The sequence below is a fragment of the Tursiops truncatus genome, chromosome 1, assembly GCF_011762595.2.
Source record: "Tursiops truncatus isolate mTurTru1 chromosome 1, mTurTru1.mat.Y, whole genome shotgun sequence".
NCBI lineage: Eukaryota > Metazoa > Chordata > Mammalia > Artiodactyla > Delphinidae > Tursiops > Tursiops truncatus.
The window spans coordinates 95,178,147-95,200,209 of record NC_047034.1 but is presented as its reverse complement, the minus strand read 5'-3'; the positions used below and the strand labels follow the sequence as shown (position 1 = coordinate 95,200,209).

Here is a 22,063-nt window from a genome sequence, read left to right as displayed (position 1 = left end):
GATTGAGATTGTCGGGGAAGCAATGCCTTAACCAAACCTCAATTTCAACACGGTCTCGTAGGATCTCCTTTTAAAAGGCTCTTTTAAATACCTTTAAACATTCTTTCGGAAGACATTTATTGATTGCCTCCCGCGTGGCAGTACAGAAAGGTCAGGCACTGTTTTCGGGGGCGGGATGGGGTGGATTACTAGGATTTGGGCGCCCATGGAGTTCATCCAGCAAAACCATTCTTTGCGCTTCCTGCGGACTGGCGGCGAGAGAATATGTCGCCGCCTGGATTCTTAAGCACTGCTCTCTAATGCACCAGGATTTAATGCTAATAGGGGCAATGGCGAAAGGGCAGGCGCTGGACGCCAGCGCATCCGGGAACAAGAATGGTAGGCAGTCGGAGTGGGCGTGAGTGGGCTCACAACCTCCCAGCCAGCCCAGTCTGTGGGTGGCCATCTCAGGATTTTCTTCCTGAGTCCAGGTGGCGGGACTCCACTCCAAGTCGGCCCTTTAGACCACTTAATAGTTGCCAACTCTTTTTGCCCCCAGCAATACTCGCGCAACCCAACCCTCGTCGTAAGCCCCGCCCCACCGCGCACGTCCCTCCCTCGGCCCCGCCTTCCCCCTTTCCCGTCCCAGGACGCGTTGCGCGGCTGGGGCCGGAAGTCGGCGGGTTCTCCGGTGTGTGTCTGAATCTGTCTGTCTCGAAGCCGCGCGCGGCCCGGGGCAAGCGGGATTCCCAGATTCCCATCTGAGGCGTCACCACTGTCACTACCATCACCCACGGAGCCACTACTAGAGGGGAGTAGACCCGGCCCTTCGCCGGGCAGAGAAGATGTTGCCCCTGTCCATCAAGGACGATGAATACAAACCACCTAAGTTCAATCTGTTCGGCAAGATCTCAGGCTGGTTTAGGTGCGGAGTGCCGTATTTGCGGGAAGGGGGTGTCCGGCAGAAGGGGAAAAGGCCCAGACTTAAGGATGGCCCGAGGTCCAGGGAGGGAGCGTCAGGGACACCCTCGTTCGTGTGAGGACAGGAACGGGTGGACTGGGAGGGTCCTGAAAGGGGAACCCAACCTCCTGGTCCGGCACTCCTCTGACTTTCCCGGCTATTCCCTACTTGTGTCATGCTTAGGTCTATCCTGTCGGACAAGACGTCTCGGAACCTGTTTTTCTTCCTGTGCCTGAACCTCTCTTTCGCTTTTGTTGAACTACTGTACGGCATCTGGAGCAACTGGTAACCAAAGGGGAAAAGGGTTGGGGCGGAAGCAGCGGGTGGGGGAGACGAAGCGCTGTTTGCTTAATGCCACGTAGCTCCTCACCAGGAGGTTCAGCTCTTGCCTTTGCCACCACCTCTGCTGCTGAGTTGCTTTCTCATATCCACACCAATCTGGCACGGTTACATTTCTTAAGAGCCGAGGCCATCACGTGCAGCAGTTAAGATTTAGGTCCCCTCTTCCTTTTCCCACTTCCCCCCACTCCGTCAAACCGGAGTGACAAGTCCCCTCCTCATTTTGACAGATGGAGAGAGTCTTTTGTCCTTACTCACCTTAGCTTTGTCCACTTTCTTGGAATTGGGAGAAACGCGTTTCCTGCCACTCTGTGGGGGAGTGGCATTTGGGATTCACCCATAAACTTCCGAGAGGGAATATCTGAGGTGTTCTACTTAATTTGTTATTAGGTCTTGAAACCAGGAAGAGGTTTATAAAGGGGATATCGAAAGAAACATGTTTTCATTCTCTTTTAATTTTATGCTGAAACTGTATCATGATTTTCCTTTGGTCTTGACTGCGGTAGAAGATCCCATATAGTTTTCTAAAAGCCTTACATCTCTTGAGTTGATGGTTTTTGGTGTCACCTTTGGTTGTTTTTGTTTTTGTTTTTAACTGCAATGGAAAGAGGTCTATCCAGTATAACTGTGAAGATGCCGTACTGTTATCCCGGTGTTTGCTGTTGAATAACTTAAGGTCTTATAAAATTGTTCAGCAACGATAATAAGATCATCTCACTTGTAGGTGTACTGATTCCTCTTTAAATATCATACTCATTTGAGAATCTCATAATAGCCAACACTTCAAAATTTTATATAAAACTTAAGTTTTTTCTTTGGGTTTCTTGAAATAGGTCTTGGACCCCAAAATAAGAACCTATACCATCTATGCTTTATTTCCTATTAATTAAATAGACTTAGTCTCTGTCCTTTAAGGTCCATTTTCAGAGAGGATTGCTGTTCTTGATTTTTGTCTCTATTGAGATTGAACAATGACATTAGGTGATACCACCAGTTTTTCTGACATGTATACTTTCATATGAAAACGTGGACTTTTAAATTCAAATGTCAATTCAGTTTTATCAAAAATACTCAGCAGATTATGACGGTTATTGGTTTAGTCACCACTTAAGTGTAAAAGGCATACTGAAACATAATAAAATGTCAATATATGTAATAACCATTTTTAATCCTCTGGGAATCCGATATATGTGTCCTGTAATATTAACACCCTTCAATATATTACATGTTAATATACATGTTAAAAGCACTCTATTGTCTTAATTTGTATTGAAATAATCATACTTTATTATAAATATGTGATATTTATATTATATTTTATATTTTCTTCTTCCTAAATTATGCCATATTGTGGTATATGTGCTGGCTGTATCTTGGTTTGCCTACATACAGTTTTGCTACAATTACTTTATATTACAATACATTATATTTCACTATGGCTTTCCATTGCATAAATTACTATGTGAAATGTCTTGTTCAAGGGATTCATATTTGAAGTGCCTAAACCATCTCTTTATGGAAAGTAATTCTTTTGATCTGTAGAGATCCGTTGAGGAAATTACTAAAACCATTGTTTTCTAAGCCACTAGTCAATATTCATCAATACATAAGGAAAACATCAGTGATGCATGACTTGTTCTGCCCTCAGGTAGCTTGTTCTTTTAATTTTAGGCCTTTTCTCCTCCAGTTTACTCCCTTTGTGTTATATCTTACAGATTTGCAGTCTAGCTCTGAACCACTGTCTGTCATGCCTAGATTAATTAGCAGGTATACATTTTTATGTTAACCTCCACATCCACAGTCACTTTTCCCCCAATATTAATTTTTATCAGCTAATTGGGAGTACAAATGTGTTCCCGTTGAAGCCTTGGCAGACTTGGAAATTGCTTGGGCCTTTTCATAATCTGGCTTTTGTCTTATTTAGACACAACAAATTTTGGGCCCTTTTGTTGACTGATCAACGATTTCTTTATATGAGTAGATTATCTCTGTTCCTAAAGGTTCAATTAGATTTTAAGTTCCTTGAGTAAATTTGTTACCAAAACTTGTTTTTTGTTTTTGTCATAGTCATTTCTGTGTTCTTTTGCATTATGTAAAAGTTAAGTTTCAAGATGTTATGAAATGTCAAGAGTTTTTTTCCATTATGGAATTAAAAGATAGATAAAACATTCTTTCTCTTCGTGAATAAAGGTTCTTAGAAACATTTGATCTAGTTGCAACAAATGTTAAATAGTTTTGGTTCTTACTCAACACCTTCACTTTAAATAAGAGCTTAATTATACTTGGTTTATATTTTTGTTGGTGAAAATGTGTCATCAGTGGAGAATAGCTAAGCTCTTTGTATATTTTCCCTCATTAAATATCCAGTGCCTTTTACCTTTCTACTAGAATGTAAACTTTATTAAAATGGGATCTCTTCTGTCTTATTCAGGCTCCTTAGTACTTGGTGCATAGTATGCTTAATACATGTTTACAGAATGAAATAATGAAGGAATAATGAATATATGGAATTAACCTCCCTAAACTAACCATGCTAACTACCCCATTTGGGGCAGGGTGAGGGGGACATTAAACCCTTCCTATTCTTAGTAGGAAAATGGTAGGAATACCATATGTGATCTTTCCTTCTAGGGTTCTTTTCCTTCTAGCATTTATTTTCATTTACTTATTTATCGTTGAGTAACTAATCTCATGGTAGGATGGTATATGTAAACAATGTGTTTTGTACCATCTAGGATTAGGTTCTTTCTCAAGTTTTAGAAAAACCCCAAATTAGTGATTGCCTAAACAAGATAAAACTTTATTTCCAAAGTGGCTATTAAGAGTTCCAGCCATCCTTAGCAGCAGAATGTCCAGAATGAAAAAGTATGTAAAGTGTCTTTTAAGGAGATTTATCTGGACGCTAACACACAACAGTTTTCACTGATATTTCAGTGGCTCAACCTTTGTCACATGTTCATGTCCAGTTGCAAATGCCATATTTGCTCCAGTCAACCAGGTATTCTGCTGAAAGTCAAGGATTTTTCACTAATGAAGAAAGGGAATATGTAGGCTCATGAAGTGGGACTAGAAAGAGAAATAAGCCGGTCGGACCTCTTCTACAGGTGGAAAAGTATAGGAGGCCCAGGGAGTTTTTTACTTTCCAGAGTAGCAGAAGAGCCTAGCAGTACCTGTTATCCAAGTATTTTCTACTATACGGTGATTCTTTCCCTAGTATCTTAATATAGTTTGCTTTCTTTGTTTTTATGCTCTTCTATTTTATGTTTACTTCACTGTCTTAAAATTCTTAATTTCAGTGATACTTTCTACCAAAGCTGTTACAACCATTTTCCCCCTTAGACATAGAGGAAACTCATTTAACTCTAAAGGCAAATGTCTTTGTATTAGCAAAGTAATTATGTGTTAAAGAAATGTTTTAGGCCATACCAGTCACTCATTTGGTCCTACTTCTTATAAAGTATGCCATAGCATATGTTTGTAAAGTACTTCCTTGGTTAAGAAAAAGGCTTCCATTAGTTATGTATTTTTCTATAGCATTAAAAATTTTCAATGTCTTAGACTTTTATCAGCTTTTCCCTTCTCTTCCCAAAAGACATTACTTACCAGGTTATGGTGATGACTTTTGCTTTTCTATAGTCTTTTTTTCTACTTTAAAAATGTAGATTTCGATTCCATTGTGCTGAGAATTTTTCTTTACAGTAAAGGGTTATATGGAATGTAGTGGAGTTGTGGGTTTTTCACTGTAACTTTCATTAGTTTAACAACTTATACAAATATCAGGATTCTAAGGATTTTCTAATTCTTGCTAATTAATCGATAGTTGATAGTTTCTTTCCCCCTTTCTATCTCATGGAACCCAAGTTGATGATTCCCTTTCTTTGATTTTGAATTAATATCTAACAACCACTGTAAATATGCTGTTAGCCTAGTTACCAGTAGACCTTTAAAAAATTTTTTATTGTGGAAAATGTATATAAAACTAGAGAGTTTAGTGGACTTCATGTATCCATCACCCAGCTTTAATGTTTATTAACATGTGGCCTATTTTGTTTCATCTGTTACACTTGTCACCATTGAATTGTTTTAATGCAGATACCAGATATAGTATAATTTCTTCCATAACTACTTCAGTTGAGTCTAAAACATAAGAGCCCCCCTTTTTAACATAATCTGATGTCATTGTGACCTATAAAAATTAATAATTTATTAATATCAAATGTCCAGTGAGTGTTCACATGTCCCTTATTAAATAAATTCTTTTTAAAGTTGGTTTTACAAATCAGAATTTAAACAAGATCAATGGTATTTGGTTGATATGTCTCATACCTCTTAATTTATAGGTTCTTTCTCCCTTTCTTTGTTTTTTCCTTCAATAGACCTTAAATAAAATCTATTTCATAAGTTTCTTTTGCCAAATGTTCTGTTCACATTTATTATATTTTGCTTCAGTGATCAGGTTTCTTTTTTATATCCTAAGAAGTTTTCTTTATAAAAATGTCCTTAGAAAGTGGTCACTTAAAAAAAAAAAGTTTAAAAATACATTTTAGTGTTTAGTGTTTAAAGATAGGAGCCTAAAACGAGGAGGCTGCTTTTAGCAACTAATTTTTTTAATCAAGTCACATTTGATGTGTAAATCATATAACCTTAAATATTCTGTATGCTACCTTTATTTTCTAAGGAATTTTATGTCATGTAGTTTAAGTGATAATTCATAATCAGAAACATTTACTGATATTGAAGATGAGCAGCAAAATTGACATTCCTCATGAACACTATTTTGACATATAATAGGTGAGCAGAGAACTAGAAGTAGACTTTTTTCACATGAGTTTGCCTACATAGTTGTAACTAAGTAATTTTCCAATCATGATACCAGGTTTAGGTGAAAAGATCTCATATCACAATGCTTTAAGAGAACATGATGTTCTACAACCTCAGAAGAGGAAGTATTATTTCAGGTAGAATCATGTTTTATGTTATGCTAAAAATAAGATAACACTTTAATGACAATTAAATTTACTTAAAGTTTAAATAAAATCAAAATCTCATTTTGATGAGTATTAAAATTGCCATGCTATATCTAAGCCTCTTTAAAAGGGAACTTGATTGCTTTAGTATACAGTAGAGGTTTACCCTTTTCTTGCACTAATATATGTAGATCAATAAATCAGTAAATTTTAAAATTTATATTTATTTAGCATGAATACTTGCCTTCTTCTACAACTAATTTACAGTTATTTAGAATAAAAGTCATATATATAATAAAACCCTCCAATTAAGAAATAAAAACTTTAAAAACCACATATACAGAGGAAAAAAAAAACTATTAAATATGTAGCCTAATGTCGTTGCTGAAATTGACTTTTAAATTCGGTTATAAAATCTCATGAAATCAAAGCAGGGTGGGTAAAGATTCTCATTGTCAGGTTTTACTGCAACACCACAACAATATTTTATCAGAATAGAGACAGAGTTTTCTGAAACCAAATTTTAAAAATAGCTTACTATATCAGTCCTTTATCAGAGCATAGAAAAAATCATAATGTTTTTATTGGTTTTATAACACCTTACAGAGATATTCTTCAAATGGGTCTTTCATACCTCAAAGTATAATTAAATTATTATTTTCAGTGTTACAAAGCTATTAAGGGCCAAGTATGTAGTTTTACGGTGATCTAACTATCCAAGGAAAATCTTAAAATAACTAAATCTGAGAGGATTGCTTGGATAGCAAGAACCTTACCTTGTTCTCAGGTTTTGATTTTCTCACTCAGCCTTTTCATTTATTCACTATTTCTTATTCTGCTTTGAGTTGGGTATCAGATAAGTATAGACGATACTTAAACTATCATGCATCTATATATAGTTGAATAAAATATGCAGGGTTCATGATAAAACTTAAGACATTTTCAAAATACTTTATAATGATTTTTGAGAAATTTATAAATTTTTGTTCCTTTCTGTGTGGGTGAGTAATGTGCTTTACTTGTTTCTAATTTTATAATTATCCTAAATTATAAGGAAATGTAAAAACTGCTTTTTCAACTTCTATGAAGAATGTTTTTGACTTTTAGTTTGTAGCACTTACAATTGAAGAAAGCTGTAGCATATAACCAAATATTGAGAGCTATAGATCATACTGGGAACACTAGATATTATAAGGTATTCATATTAATAATAATAGTAATAATGGGAATATCAATGTGGCTTTAATGTGACAAGCACTGTGATAAGTGTTTCATGTATATTAATTCAGTTATAACGTTTATGACATTTTTTACTGTTACCTGTTTAAATGATGGCTAAAAAATTGAGGTCCAAAGTAGTTAAACAACTTCACAGTCACAGAATTAGTAAATGGTAGAGCTGGGGTTTGAACCCAGATACTCTGACTTCAGAAGTAGTGCTCTTAACCATTCTGATGCTTCTTGCTTTTTAAAGATTGAGCTGCCGATATGCTTGCTTTCAGAAGTTGAGCTAGCCTAAAGTTTCCTGATTTCTTTCCTCAGCTCTGTCCAGTCTGCTGATAAACCAAGTGGAAGAATTCTTCATCTCTGATGCCTTGTTTTTTGTTTCTAGCATTTCCATTTAATCTTCTTTTTTTTTGTACTTCCCATTTCTCTGCTGAAATTTCGCATTGATTCATGCATTTTTCCCCACCTTTTCCATAGATCCTTTAATGTATTAATTATAGTTCTGATAGTTCCAGTATCTGGGCCAGCATCTTGGTCTGATTCTGTTGACTGCTTTATCTCTTCACAACGAGTTATTTTGCTTGCTATTTTTTGTGTTTCTTAAAATTTTTGATCAAAACCTTGACATTGTGAGTAGAGATCAGTAGATATTGAGGTAGTAGTATTTATGACTAGGAATAGACATGCATCTTCCGACAGGCGATTAGGCCTTTTGTTTCCAGTATTCTTCATATGCATGTGTCACAGAAGTTCTCTCTTCATGCTCAATGCACCCTCCCCCTGCCAAGCTATAGACTGCTGTTGATTGTTACTCAGTGTGAGGTTTGTGGTGAGGGCAGAGGGGCATTCATTAACTTGACCAAGCCTCAGTCTTAGGCAGGCCCTGTGAGTCTGGGCCTCAAGGGTATGTTTTTTGGTTTGTTTTTCTTTTGTTTGTTTGTTTGTTTTTAACATTTTTTCCTTCCTTTGGTGACAGCTAAAGTCTGTCACATTTATGTAGATGGTCTTGGGTGAGAGTGAGTTTCCTGCTCCTTTGGTCAGAGCAAAACATCTGCTTTGTGTTGGTACAGGATCCTCTGCCCAATAGGATTTCCTGCCCCCCCCCAAGTAGCTTTTTTTTAAAGCATGTATAATACAAATCTTTAACATCACAAATAATATGTTGCTTCATGTATCTTGTAAGAACTTTATAATAATACACTTCCATTTCCTTCTATCCTGTATGCTATTATTATTATTAATTTTTTTTTTTTTTTTTTTTTTTGGCTGTGTTGGGTCTTCGTTGCTGTGCGTGGGCTTCTTATTGCAGTGGCTTCTCCTGTTGTGGAACACGGGCTCTAGGTGTGTGGGCTTCAGTAGTTGTGGCGCACGGGCTTAGTTGCTCTGCGGCATGTGGGATCCTCCCGGACCAGGGATCAAACCCATATTCCCTGCATTGGCAGGTGGACTCCCAACCACTGTGCCACCAGCGAAGTCCCTGCGTGCTATTATTGCCATACACTTCACGTTTATGTAAACCCTACAATAAAGTGTTCCTATTTTGGCTTTATACCGGAGGTTAGCAAACCTTTTCTGTTGAGAGCAGATAATAAATATTTTAGGCTTTAAGGGTCATAAGATCTCTGTTACAGTTTCTCCATTCTACTGTTACAGCACAGAAGCAGCCATAGACAGTGTATAAGCAGATGAGCATAACTGTGTTTCAGTGAAACCTTATTTACAAAAATGAATGGTGGTCCAGATTTGGCTTGTGGGCCATAGATTGCTCACCCTGCCTTAGACTGTCAGATATGGTTTTTTAAAACAGCTTTATTGAGATATAATTCATATACCTTAAAATTCTTCCATTTATAGTCTACTTTTGAATGGCTTTTAGTATAGTATTCACAGAGTTGTAAAACCATCACAACAGTCCATATTGGAACACTTTTATTACTGCAAAAGGAAACCTTGCACCCCTAGCCATCACCCTCCAATTCTCTCATCTCCTGATCTGCCCCAATTCTAGGTAATCACTAATCTATTTTCTATCTCTATATATTTGCCTATTCTGAACATTTCATATAAATGGAATCATTTGCATATCATCTTTTGTGACAGTTTATTTCAGTTAGCATAATGGTTTCAAGGGTTATCCATGTTCTACATGTATCAGTATTTCATTTATTTTTATTACCAAATACTATTCCAGCAGTGTGTGAGGGTTCCAGTTTCTCCACCAACACTTGGGATTATTGGGCTTTTTTTTTTTTTTTCTTTTTTTTTTTTTTTTTCTCTTTTAAAGGTCTTTAATTCAGTTATTTATATGCCAGGAGGGCTTTTTTATTGTAGTCATCATAGTGCATGTGAAGTTGTTTCTCATTGTTTTGATTTGCATTTCCCTGCATTGTAGTTAATGATGCTGAGTAACTTTTCTAGTGCTGATTGGGCATTTGTATGTCTTCTTTGGAGAAATGTCTATTCAGATCCTTTGTTCATTTAAAAAATTGGATAATTTCTCTTTTTGAAGATTTTTAAGAATTCTTCATATATTCTGGATACAAGCCCCTTGTCAGATATATGATTGGCAGATATTTCCTCCCACTTGTGTACTGTCATTTCACTTTGTTTATATGTCCTTTGAAGCATGGAAGTTTTAAAATTTCAATGATGTCCAGTCTGTTACTTTTTTTCTTTTGTTGCTTGTGCTTTTGATATCATATATAAGAAACCATTGCCCAATCCAAGGTTGTGAATACGTTAGCTTTTATGTTTAGGTCTTTGATCCATTTTAGGTTAACCCTTGTGTATAATATGAAGTAAGGGTCAAAAATCATTTCCTGCATGTGGATATCCAGTTGTGTCAGTGTTGCAAACACTATTCTTTCCACCATTGAACTATTTTGGCATCCTTGTCAACAAACAGTTGACCATAAATGTGTGAGGGTTTACTTCTGAACTCTAAATTCCATTCTACTGATCTATACGTTTATTCTTATTCCAGTACCACATTGTTTTGATTTCTGTAGCTTTATAATAAGTTTTGAAATTAGGAAGTGTGAGTCCTCCAACTTTGCTTTTCTTTTTCAATATTGTTTTGGCTATTCTATATCTCTTGCTTTTCCATATGAGTTTTAAGATCAGCTTGTCAATTTCTCCAAAGGGGTCAGCTGGGATTTTGATGGAGAGTGAGTTGAATCTGTAGATCAATTGAGGAAGTATTGCCATCTTAACAGTATTGTCTTCTGATCCATAAACATGGACGTCTTTCCATTTATTTAGGTCTTCTTTAATTTTTTTCCAACAATATTTTATAGTTTCCAGAGTATAGCTTTTATACTTTTTTTGTTAAATTTATTCCTAATTATTTTCTTCTTTTTGATGCTATTGTAAATGGAAATTTTTTAAATTTCATTTTTGTGCATCACGTTATATAGGAATATAATTCATTTTTGTATGTTGATCTTGTATCCTGCAACCTTGCCAGACTCATTTATTAGTTCTAATAGTTTTTTAGTAGAGTCTTTAAGATTTTGTATATACAAGATCATGCCATTTGCAAATAGAGATAGTTTTACTCCTTCCCTTCCAGTCTGGGTGCCTTTTATTTCAGTTCCTGCCTAATTGCCCTTGTTACACCCGCTAGTACAATGTTAAATAGAAGTGGTAAGGGGACGTTTTTATCTTGTACCTGATCTTAGGGGAAAGCATTCAGTCTTTGGCCACTAGTGATGCTGATGTTAGCTGTGGGGTTTTCGTAGATGCCATTTATCAGTCCAGGAAGTTCCCTCTATAGCAAGTTTGTTGAGTGTTTTCATCATAAGTGTTGGATTTTGTGAAATGCTTTTCTGCATCTATTAAGATGATTATGTGGGTTTTGTCCTTCATTCCATTGATATGATGTAGTATATTGATTGATTTTCATGTAGTTAACCAACCTTGCATTGTTGGGATAAATCCCACTTGGTTGTAGTGTATACTTTTTTATATATCGCTGAATTTAATTTGCTAGTATTTTGTTGAAGATTCTTGTGTGTATGTGTGTATTTGCAAAAACTACTTGTCTGTAGTTTCTTTTCTTGTGGTGTCTTTTGTCTGATTTTGGTATCAGGGTAATGCTTATACAATGAGTTGGGAAGTATTCCTTCATCTTTTGTTTTTTGGAAGAGTTTGTAAGGGATTGAATTTTTTTTTTTTTTTTTTGCGGTACGCAGGCCTCTCACTGCTGTGGCCTCTCCTGTTGCGGAGCACGGGCTCCGGACGCGCAGGCTCAGCGGCCATGGCTCACGGGCCCAGCTGCTCAGCGACACGTGGGATCCTCCCGGACCGGGGCACGAACCCACGTCCCCTGCATCAGCAGGTGGACTCTCAACCACTGCGCCACCAGGGAAGCCCAGGGATTGATATTTATTGTTCTTTAAATGTTTGGTAGGATTTACCAGTGAAGCCATCTGGGCCTGGACTTTTCTTTGTTGAAAGTTTTAAAATTATTAATTTAATCTGTTTCCTTGTTATAAATCTATTTAGATTTTTTTTTGACCCAGTTTTGCTAGATTGTTTCTAGGAATTTGTTTATTTCATCTAAGTTATCTAATTTATTGGTTTATATTTAGTTGTTCATAGTATTTTCTTATAATCCTTCTTTCTATAAAGTCAGTAGTAGTATCTCACTTTCATTGCTGATTTTAGTACTTTGAGCCCTTTCTCTTTTTTCTTGGTCAGTTTATTTAAAGGTTGTGAATTTTACTGATATTTCCAAAGAACCAATTTTTGGGTTATTGTTTTTTCCTCTTTTTTTCTATTCTCAATTATCTTTTAAAGATACTAAAATAAAGTTATTTTTAATATTTTTACACCTATTTATCATTTTCAGTGATCATCATTCAAGGCTAAGTTTCCATCTGGTATCATATTGGACTTAAAGAACTTTTTATTCTTGTAGTTCAGATCTGCTGGCAGTGAATTCTCTCAGTTTTGGTTGTATTAAAAATCTATTTTATCTTCATTTTTGAAAGATATTTTGCTAGATATAGAATTTTAGGTTGACGCTTTTTTTTTCTTTCAATACTTTAAAGACATTGCTTCATTGCCTTCTGCCTTGAGTAGTTTCTGATGCAAAATATGCTATTAATCTTACCTTTGTTTTTCTGTATCCAATTTTTCTTTCTTTCTTTTTTTTGGTTGTTTTCAAGATTTTCTCTTTCTGTTGGGTGTTCAGCAATTTGTGAGGTATGTAGGGTTTTCCCCTTGCTAGTACTTCATTAAGCTTCTTGGATATGTGATTTGTTTTTTGTTTTTCATTAATTTTGGGAAACTCTTCAAGCATTTTCTCTTTAAATGCTCTTTCTACCCTATTCTTTCTTCTCTATTACTGAGAATCCAAATACATGTATTTTAGTCTGTTTGATGCTTTGATAGGTTTTGAATGTTCTTTTTTATTTTTTTTCTTTTTCATTCCTTTTCTTCTTTGTGTTTTACTTTGGATAATTTGTTTTGACCTGATGCTTTCTCTCTGTGTCCTGTCTGCTCAGAAGCTCATGTATGTTATTTTTAATCTTTAATACTATGTTATTTTAAAAGTTTTTATCACTTCCATTTGATTATTTTATAGTTTCTATCTCTGTGGAAAGTCCCTGTTCGTTCATAAATTTTCTCCAGCTTTGTACCACATCCTTTAACATATTAATCATATTTGTTTTAAAGCCCCTATTACAATCTAATCTCTGGGACTTTTCTGCTTCTGATTCTGTTGACTGTTTCAGCTCTTAACAATGGGTCTTATTATTTTGTTTCCTTGATCTTGTTATATGCCTTATAAATATTTATTGAGTGCTGCATATTATGTTTAAAAGAGTAATAGAGACTGAGGTTAGTAGTATTTATGCCCAGAAATGTGCACGCCCTTTTCGTTTTGTTTTGTTTTGTTTTGTCAGCATGGGGGTTTTGAACTTATCTGATCAATAGTTGAGCTGGGCTTTTGTGTTGTATATTGCTAGTTAATGTCAACAAGCCACAGATGTCACATTTTTCCAGAGGCTTCTACCACTTTGTGCTTAGTGTAGGATTTTGAGTACTGGAGGGTTTTCTCAGTGTTCTTGTTTCACTCTCAGTTTTCAGCAAGCCCTGCATACCTGTGCCACAAGGGAGTCTCTCCGTGCTCTTGCTTGACTCTCAGAGGTAGATTGCTGTTGTCTTTTACTTTAGGCAAGGCTTTGGGTGGGGAAGTGGGGGGATGAATATTTCATTCTCCTGTTGCAGCCTCAACATTAGGTAGGCCCTTTCCCCCTGAGTGTCAGAGTGGGTGTTATTAATGTTCCTGCCCATTTCCCCACCCCTCCCTGCAGCCGTGTATCAAGAAAAGGAGCAAGGGTCCTGCACCTCTTCCAACAGCTGACCTTAGCTAGTCATCAGAGGGCGGACAGATGCCTATCCTTCTTTCAGTAGCAGCTGGGCTTTTCCTTTGGCAAGGGGTATGAGGGTTTCTTCTTAGATGCTTAAAAGTTATCTTTAATGTTTTTCAATATATCATATTTTAATGTTATCTTTTTAGAAGATTAGTTCCTGATGAGCAGAGGCTGGATCTTAGATTTTTAGAAAAGGATGACTACTATTTGGTTATTATTATAATATGCCAATGTGTTTGTTCTTTTCCAGCTTAGGTTTGATTTCCGACTCTTTTCACATGTTTTTCGATAGCACTGCCATTTTGGCTGGATTGGCAGCGTCCGTTATTTCAAAATGGAGAGATAATGATGCTTTCTCTTATGGGTAAGACTTTTTAAAAACATTTTTATTGAAGTATAAGAAATACAGAAAATAATATATAAAACTCAAGCTCAATGAATTTTCACAATTGAATACATTTGTCTAACTTGAACCCTTGAAAACCCCTCATGCCTCCTTCTAGTTCTTTAACACTCACCTTCCCGCTTTCCTAACTCCATAGGTGACTTTTGCCTGTTTTTGGACAATATATAATTGGAATCTACAATGTGTACTTTTTTTTTTGCATCTGAGTTCTCTTGCATCTTGATTTTACCAGAAATTTTCAGGTGAGATTGTTACTAGATAGGGAAATTTCTCAACTCTTAATCTATTTTTTTGGTTTTGTTTTTTTTTGAAGAAAGGAAAAAGAGAAAGTTTCAGTATATGAAAATGGTCATGTTTCTTTAGTTTTCTTTTTTGGTTGATATTTTGTTTACTTATTGTCTTCAGCTCTGCTTTTATGTAAAGTACTTCCCCTACTTTTGCTGAATATGTACAATTAACTAAATATTTGGAAAGTGTTTTTATGCCGAAGGGGCTGGTCTCACTTCTGAGCCTAGTAACGTTAGAGGCAGAGTTTGCTTTCTGCCATCTCTGATTGGGGGCAGCAATGGAGTTTCCATTATTTGATTTACTCTGCCTGAGTGTTTTCTCTTTTTTTGAGCTCATAGACTGTTTTACAATGTAATTATATTTATGTGTAAATAAGTAGCGCTCAGAACTAATATCCTCTTTCTCTTTCTCTCTCCCACCCACTTTCTCGTTCCTGCTCCCCCCTCTCACCTGCTTACTTATTGACTATTGCCCTGTCTCTTCCCCTCCCCTCGCTTTCCCTTGTGAGTGCTGTCTTGCACTCCCTCCTTTCTTTGCTGTCTTTCCTGTTTTCACTCCATCTCTCATTTGTCTCCCCATACTCATACTCATTCTCTCCCTTTTACTTCTAAACTCCCTTCTCTCCTGTTCTTTCTTTCTAGTTACTTGGGTCTGTGCTCATGGTCTTTTTCTCTCCCTCTCCCTTCTACTCTCCATTCTCCCTTTCTCTCTCCCTCTCTTCTTTTCTCTTATTCTTTGCTTTCTCCTACTCTTCCTCTATGCTGTAGCACTGTATGGCTAAGACTCTCTCATCCCATCTTCCCCACCCCTTAACCTCTTCAGCTGTAGTTGTTTTTTTTTTTTTTCCTCTCCCTTTCCCAGGCTCTCTTTCTTTCTTTCCCTGATTCTCCTTGCCTGTGCACTTTCTTTCCTGTGCAGTTCCTCTCATTCTCTCTCTTCCGTTCACATCCACCCTCTTACATGCACTGTTTCTTGTGCCCCTGGTTCTCTCTTCTACTGGTGCTCCCCCACTACTTCCTCTTTCTTTCTAGCTTTGCTTTCTAGCTAGCTTTGTTCTTGAGTAATTACACACTCTCTGCTTCTTGCACGTGCTCTTGTTCTCGTCAGATGTTTATTGAGGGCCCAATATGATTTGAATACTTTGCTACTTGTAATGATATAAAAATGAATAAGATATGACGTCTGCCTTGGAGGAACTTGTGGTCTGATGGGGAAACAGTTCTGTAAAAATCCTATGATAAATATACATTGTGTGACAAGTGCTAAAAGAGAGATATGTGAAATTCTGTGACAGGACTTGCTGATTTGGGGTATAACCCAAGTGGTATGATTACTTGTAACATTATAAAAAGTGAGACAAAAAATAGTATTATGTTATATTTATAGAGCAAGAGATCCTGTTTATTTATAAATCCAAACAGCTCAAAAGCTCAGAAAAGAACCTATTCCATGGCATTGTATAATCAAAAGACTCTTAAGTATATTTTGAATTACTAAAGGTTGTATGTGAAGTTATAATTTTGTGTTGGAAAATTAGTAATTCATACATATTTTACATAAAAATATCTAATTAGAGTATCTTATTAAGCAGTCTTCTTGGATAGACAGTAACTAACTATAAGAATTCTCCTCAATTCCTTAATTCTTAGGGTATCTATTGTTTTCTATTTAGAATGCATAATCTCCTGGTATAAGATAGTTTTTATAAATAGCTTTGAATACCTTCAGTACCATAGCAGATTTTACTGATTCAACTTTAAAATATACGAGAGTAATATTCTTGACATTTTTAAATTTGTTTATCCTGTCTTCTCCTTATTTGCTTTTTTTTCTTTTGAGAAGGGAAAAATTAGGGGAAAAAAGCTGATGTAACATTTGAAACTATTAGTAATTGCTATAATAGTAAGTAGCAGCAGTAAATGTAGGTGCCAGTATAACAGAATTACACTGAGTAGGCTAAGCCAGTGATGAATCCCCAAACCCCTAATTCAGTATGATCAGAATAGCAGGCTGACTGCAATAGTAGAAACCATAGGCAGAATCTGAAAGGCAGCAAAAACTTTTCAGTATTTTTTTTATGTAAAGTCATCTCTGTGTATCGTCACACTCCTAATTTTGAAATAGCAAAGCTAGAATAAAAGTAATACATATCTGGGGCTTCCCTGGTGGCGCAGTGGTTGGGAGTCCGCCTGCTGATGCAGGGGACGCGGGTTCGTGCCCCGGTCCGGGAGGATCCCACATGCCGCGCGGTGGCTGGGCCCGTGAGCCATGGCCGCTGATCCTGCGTGTCCGGAGCCTGTGCTCCGCAATGGGAGTGGCCACAACAGTGAGAGGCCCGAGTACCGCAAAAAAAAAAAAAAAAAAAAAAAAAGTAATACATATCTGATAGGTAGATAGATGCATATGTGCATGCTTATATACATATGTACATATATTTGTATCTTTTTCTCCCTGGCTAAAGAATCCACATACCATCATACTAAATAGGCAATAGCACATTCATGGATCGTATGTTTTAATTCCAAGACTCAGTCTGTGCAGGTAAACACAGTGTGTTTGGAAAAGCAAGTGTGTCTAGATTTCACAAGTTTTTCATTTTAATCCTGCAGTCAACTTTAGCAAATATATTAAACCTAATTAAAATCACTTTAGCCCAACAATTTATCAGAATTTATGGAGTACCTACTAAGCTAAGCATTAGGGACAAAAAGATGCCTGAAAAATACTCCTGCCTTTGATCTTGAAATCTAATGGAACTCAAGGACAAAAGGCTTTCCATCAAGCATTAGCTATGGGATTAGAAGGGTGGGTTAAAAGAAAGTATTTTTTATTTCTTGGACAGTAACACTGTTGATATATTAGATAAATTCCTAAGTGTGGATTGTGGAAAGCAGGCAGTGAATTCTTTGAATTTAATGAAAAAAAAAGTGTTTGCTTTGACAAATAAGATATTAATTTAATTCACATATATGTATTAGAAGGTAGACATATGCAGTATTTCTGAGTGTAGAAATATACACTATGTTGGAATGTACTTAACAGACAAGCTTCAACATAACCATATGGAGTATATTTTAAAGAGTTTTTTCTCTTTAAAAATATTTTTTGCAGTGAAAATTGTATTATCTAGAAATTAACATAGAAAGCTAGGAAGTCTAGCTTTTTGATGCTCCTGTTACATTGTTCAAGAACCAGAGTCATTAATTGCTGTCAGCACCCTTTAAATAATGTCTGAACATGTAAAACTGCCAAGTTAAAGTTGTTTTAATGACTTTAACTAAGCCAAATATACCTCATGGAAAAATAAAATCTTTCCCCAATGCTTCACACAGGTAGGAAGCAGAAAGCTTCAGAAGCCCATGGAGAAAAAGAGAGGTATTTTAAAAATAGTTTAATTAGAATTATGTGAAGCTAGAATTGATTCTAAAAATAGGTAATTGAAAAGTTTTTGTTAAATTTATTAATCTTAGAAGAAGAGTGATAGAAATATAAATCTCAAGTTGTCTCTGGGATAATTCAGAAATAATTTTGTTTTCCTTCAGTCAAAGCTCCCCTTGCCAAAGATTTGAAAGCTGAAAGGTACAAAGCAGAAAGCATAAGGAGTTCTTAGAAAAGAAGGAATTAACAAGTTATAAAAAGCCCTTTTTCAAGGTCTCTTCTTCTACTTTTTATCTTTGTATCCTTCCTTCTTTGCCCACTTATCTGGTCCTGTCCTTCCTTCTCCACTGGCAGCTTGAGATTTATATTTCTGTGAAAGGTCTGTCTAAACCTACTTACTCTAAAAATGTCTTTTGTAGAAATCTATATATTTTATGGCATTCTGCTGTTAAATATAACTCATAATTTTATTTTCTCAATGTTATGCTATATGTACAATAAAACATACTATAAACACTGGGACTTTGTTGGCTGCTTATAACCATATAGTATGGTTTAGGACCTCTGAATATATGAATTTGTGATTTGATTTTTAAGAACTAACTTAATTCAGTTGTTTGCTCTTCTTTAGGTATGTTAGAGCGGAAGTTCTGGCTGGTTTTGTCAACGGCCTGTTTTTGATCTTCACTGCTTTTTTTATTTTCTCAGAAGGAGTTGAGGTATAGTAGATAATAATTAGAGTCAGTAAATTATGTTTCTATAATGAAAATATTTACTAACTAAAGATACTTGTAATAGAGCTATTTTTCACACTATCATTATTTATTGAGGCCAGTCTTGGATTAGATAAAATATTATGTGTGTACAGGAGGAACTTATAAAGTAATTGAAAAAATTATATGTGAAACTACTTCAAATTGAAAACAAATAATAGTGCTTTACAAGCTGTGAATGAAGTGTTGACACTTTATGAAAAGTAAACACACAGTCCCTGTAGTGAGGTCTGTCGGAAGAGTTCTTAAGATAGAATATGAGGATTTTGCCAATGAATCTTGAATGTTTTGTATATTAAAACAAGTAAAGAGAAAATTTAAAGATTAATCAACTGAAAATTAATGACAGTATTTTAAGATTCTGAAGAAGGATGGTTTTAGTCCAAATGTTCATGCTTTTAAATGTATTTATTTAAGAATAGTAACTGTTACCTTTTCTACAGTATGTGAGCAATGGTTTTATTTTTATTAACTGTTTTGGCAGATAATTTTGGAGTGATTTTAATTCTGAAAATAACTAAAAATTTTTTTAAATTTACCAGTTGATCAGTCAGAAATTATATCAATGCAATTTGTTTGTATTCTGTATTTTCTAGAGAGCATTAGCCCCTCCAGATGTACACCATGAGAGACTGCTTCTTGTTTCAATTCTTGGGTTTTTGGTAAACCTAGTAGGAATATTTGTTTTCAAGCATGGAGGTCATGGACATTCTCATGGCTCTGGTATGATGGTTAGAACCCTTTGTTTCTTCATTTCTGGTTTCTGTCATAGTCACTTTTGAAAATTGATAATTTTTAAAGTTTAACTTACTATACTGACTTTTAATAAAGAAAGTAATATGTTAATAGACTCATATTAATGTCTTCCTGAACAATCCTTCCCGCTTCTCCATGTCCCTCCCTCTTAGTGGCTTCTCAGAGTTGTACATGTTATCAGCTTGGTGTGGATACTTCCAGACCTCTGTAGCTTATCTGTTTAGTATGATATCATTTATATAAAACAAACAAATATCAAAACCACAGTACAAATCTAGTTACTAAAAAGTTACAGTGTATGGGGGTATGAAATTTATCATACAATCTGTCTTTGAGATCCTTCCACCTGGTATCCATCAGTGTACCTTCTCTTGTTAACAGAAACACAAAACTCCATGGTGTGGGTTACCATGGTTTATTTAACCAGTCTTCTATGGATTTAAGTCGTTTCTTGTTTTTCGCAGTTCCATATGAAGCATATCCTTGTGAACACATGCAAGTGTTTTTCCAAAGCTGTGCTATCCTATACAGTAGTCATTAGTCACATGTGACTATTTAAGTTTACATTATGGTTAATTAAATTTAATAAAATTAAGAATTCAGTTCCTCAGTTATACTAATTATATTTCAAGTGCTCAGTAGTCACATAGGGCTACCATTTGGACAGCAAATGTAGAAGATTTCCATCATCACAGAAAGTTCTTTGAATTGCAGTCTGCTGGAATATGAGTAGAATTGCTGGAACACAGGATATCTAGTGTTTAGTTTCAATAGATGTTAGCAATTTGCCCTCCAAATGACTCATTCCCTTTTACCCCAGCAAAAAATTCAAGCACTAGTATTCTGTCACCCATATCAAAACTTAATATTATGGGTTTAAAACCATTTTGGTGATATTTTGATAAAAATGGTATCATTTTATTTGGTATTTCTTTGCCTAGTAGTGTGGTTGAAAATCTTTCTGTATGTTTTTAGGCCATTCAGATTTTTTCCTTTTCTGGAATTGTCCCCCCCCCTTTTTTTTTTTGCCTGTTTTTCTTATTGTTAATCCACTTACAAGCATTTTTAATGTATTTTGTATATTAATTCTTTGTTTTATGTGTTGCAAATATCTTTTCCCAGTCTATGGCTTGTCTATTTAAGCTTTTATATAGGGGTTTTTAATTTGGGTATAGTCTAGTTTTTCTGTCATATATTTTGTGGTATGTTTTCTGCTTTGTTTAAGGAATTTTCTGTCCCTGGGTCATAAACGTATTCTCTTATTATTTAATACTATGAAAACTTTGGTTTTATGGTTTTTTTCCCATCTACTTTGGTCCTTCATCTGTATGTAATTTATTTTTGTGATGGGGTGAGTTAGGACTTTTTTTTCTCGGTGTGAATGAATAAGCAGTTTTCTAAGCACCATTTATTAATCTGCTCTTTACATCATTGATATAAAAGGACACTTTTACCCTATATTAAATTGCTTTATGTATCAGATCTGGCCTGTTTATTTTGGCCACCCCACTATCACACTGGAATAATTGCTGTAAACTTTATGTTTTAATATCTGGTAGGGTTAATCCCATCTCTCTCTCTCTCTCTTTTTTTTCCCTCCAAAGTTGTTTGGGCCTGTCTTGCTCATTTGGTATTTTTCATCAACTAGTCAAGTTTTATGAAAAATATTTTTGGGATTTGATTGGGAATGCATTGTCTTTATGTTTATTGTGGAGAATTAACATCTTATATTTTGAGTCCTTTATTAAATTGTCTTAGGCACTTTAATAAAGGTCTTTATATTTTTCATTTGGTTCATTTTTAGGTATTTGAAAAGTTTTTCTCACTATTAAGAATGAAAACAATTATTCCTGCTTGTCTTAATTACATAGCCAGGACCTCTAGAACAATGTTCATTAGAAATACTTATAGCTTATATCATTGTGTCAACCTGGATAATCACCTGGGTAGCTTTTAAAGAAACGTTGATGCCCAGGTTTAATCCCAGAATATTTACATCAGAATCTCTGGAGGAAGAGACCCAAACATCAGCATGTTTTGAAACTCTCCAGTCAACTTTAGTGTGCAGTAAAGGTTCAGAACCATTGCTTTAATAAAAGAACGCTACTAAAGTTTTGCCATTGGGTCTGATGTTTGTGGTCTGTTTCTGATAAAACTGGTTTATCAAGTTAAGGATATTTCTTTTTTTTTCTTTTCTTTTTTTTTTTTTTTTTTTTGCGGTACGCGGGCCTCTCACTGTTGTGGCCTCTCCCGTTGTGGAGCACAGGCTCCGGATGCGCAGGCTCAGGGGCCATGGCTCACGGGCCCAGCCGCTCCGCGGCATGTGGGATCTTCCCGGACCTGAGCACGAACCCATGTCCTCTGCATCGGCAGGCGGACTCTCAACCACTGCGCCACCAGGGAAGCCCTGTTTCTTTTTTTTCTGCATCTATTGAAGTAATCATTTTTTTTCCTGCTTTAGTTAATTTAAAGTTAGTAATTACATTGATAGATTTTCTCATGAGGAGCCGTCCTTAAATTTGGGGGTTAAAATTTAGGTCTGCGATCCATTTTGTGTCAATTTTGTGTATGGTGTGACGTCTGGGTCCAATGTCATTTTCTTGTAT

At 35.7% G+C, this 22,063-nt stretch overlaps 1 protein-coding gene across 5 annotated transcripts in view; it reads left to right on the top strand.

Moving 5' to 3' along the window:
- Window positions 1–19: 19 nt before the first annotated feature.
- SLC30A7 (solute carrier family 30 member 7) overlaps window positions 20–22,063 on the top strand; it is an 82,353-nt gene continuing 60,309 nt past the window's right edge. Inside the window, exons 1-7 of one of the 5 annotated variants that reach the window (XM_073810298.1) lie at window positions 20–150; window positions 1,124–1,225; window positions 11,667–12,681; window positions 13,563–13,629; window positions 14,107–14,220; window positions 18,560–18,647; window positions 19,298–19,424. In XM_073810298.1, the coding sequence (XP_073666399.1) occupies window positions 14,135–14,220; window positions 18,560–18,647; window positions 19,298–19,424 (301 nt within the window). In that variant the 5' untranslated portion in view covers window positions 20–150; window positions 1,124–1,225; window positions 11,667–12,681; window positions 13,563–13,629; window positions 14,107–14,134. Of the gene's footprint in view, window positions 151–645; window positions 905–1,123; window positions 1,226–11,666; window positions 12,682–13,562; window positions 13,630–14,106; window positions 14,221–18,559; window positions 18,648–19,297; window positions 19,425–22,063 lie in introns of those variants that run through there. The other 4 variants (XM_033862872.2, XR_002173100.3, XM_004313057.4 and 1 more) reach the window with 4 other exon arrangements.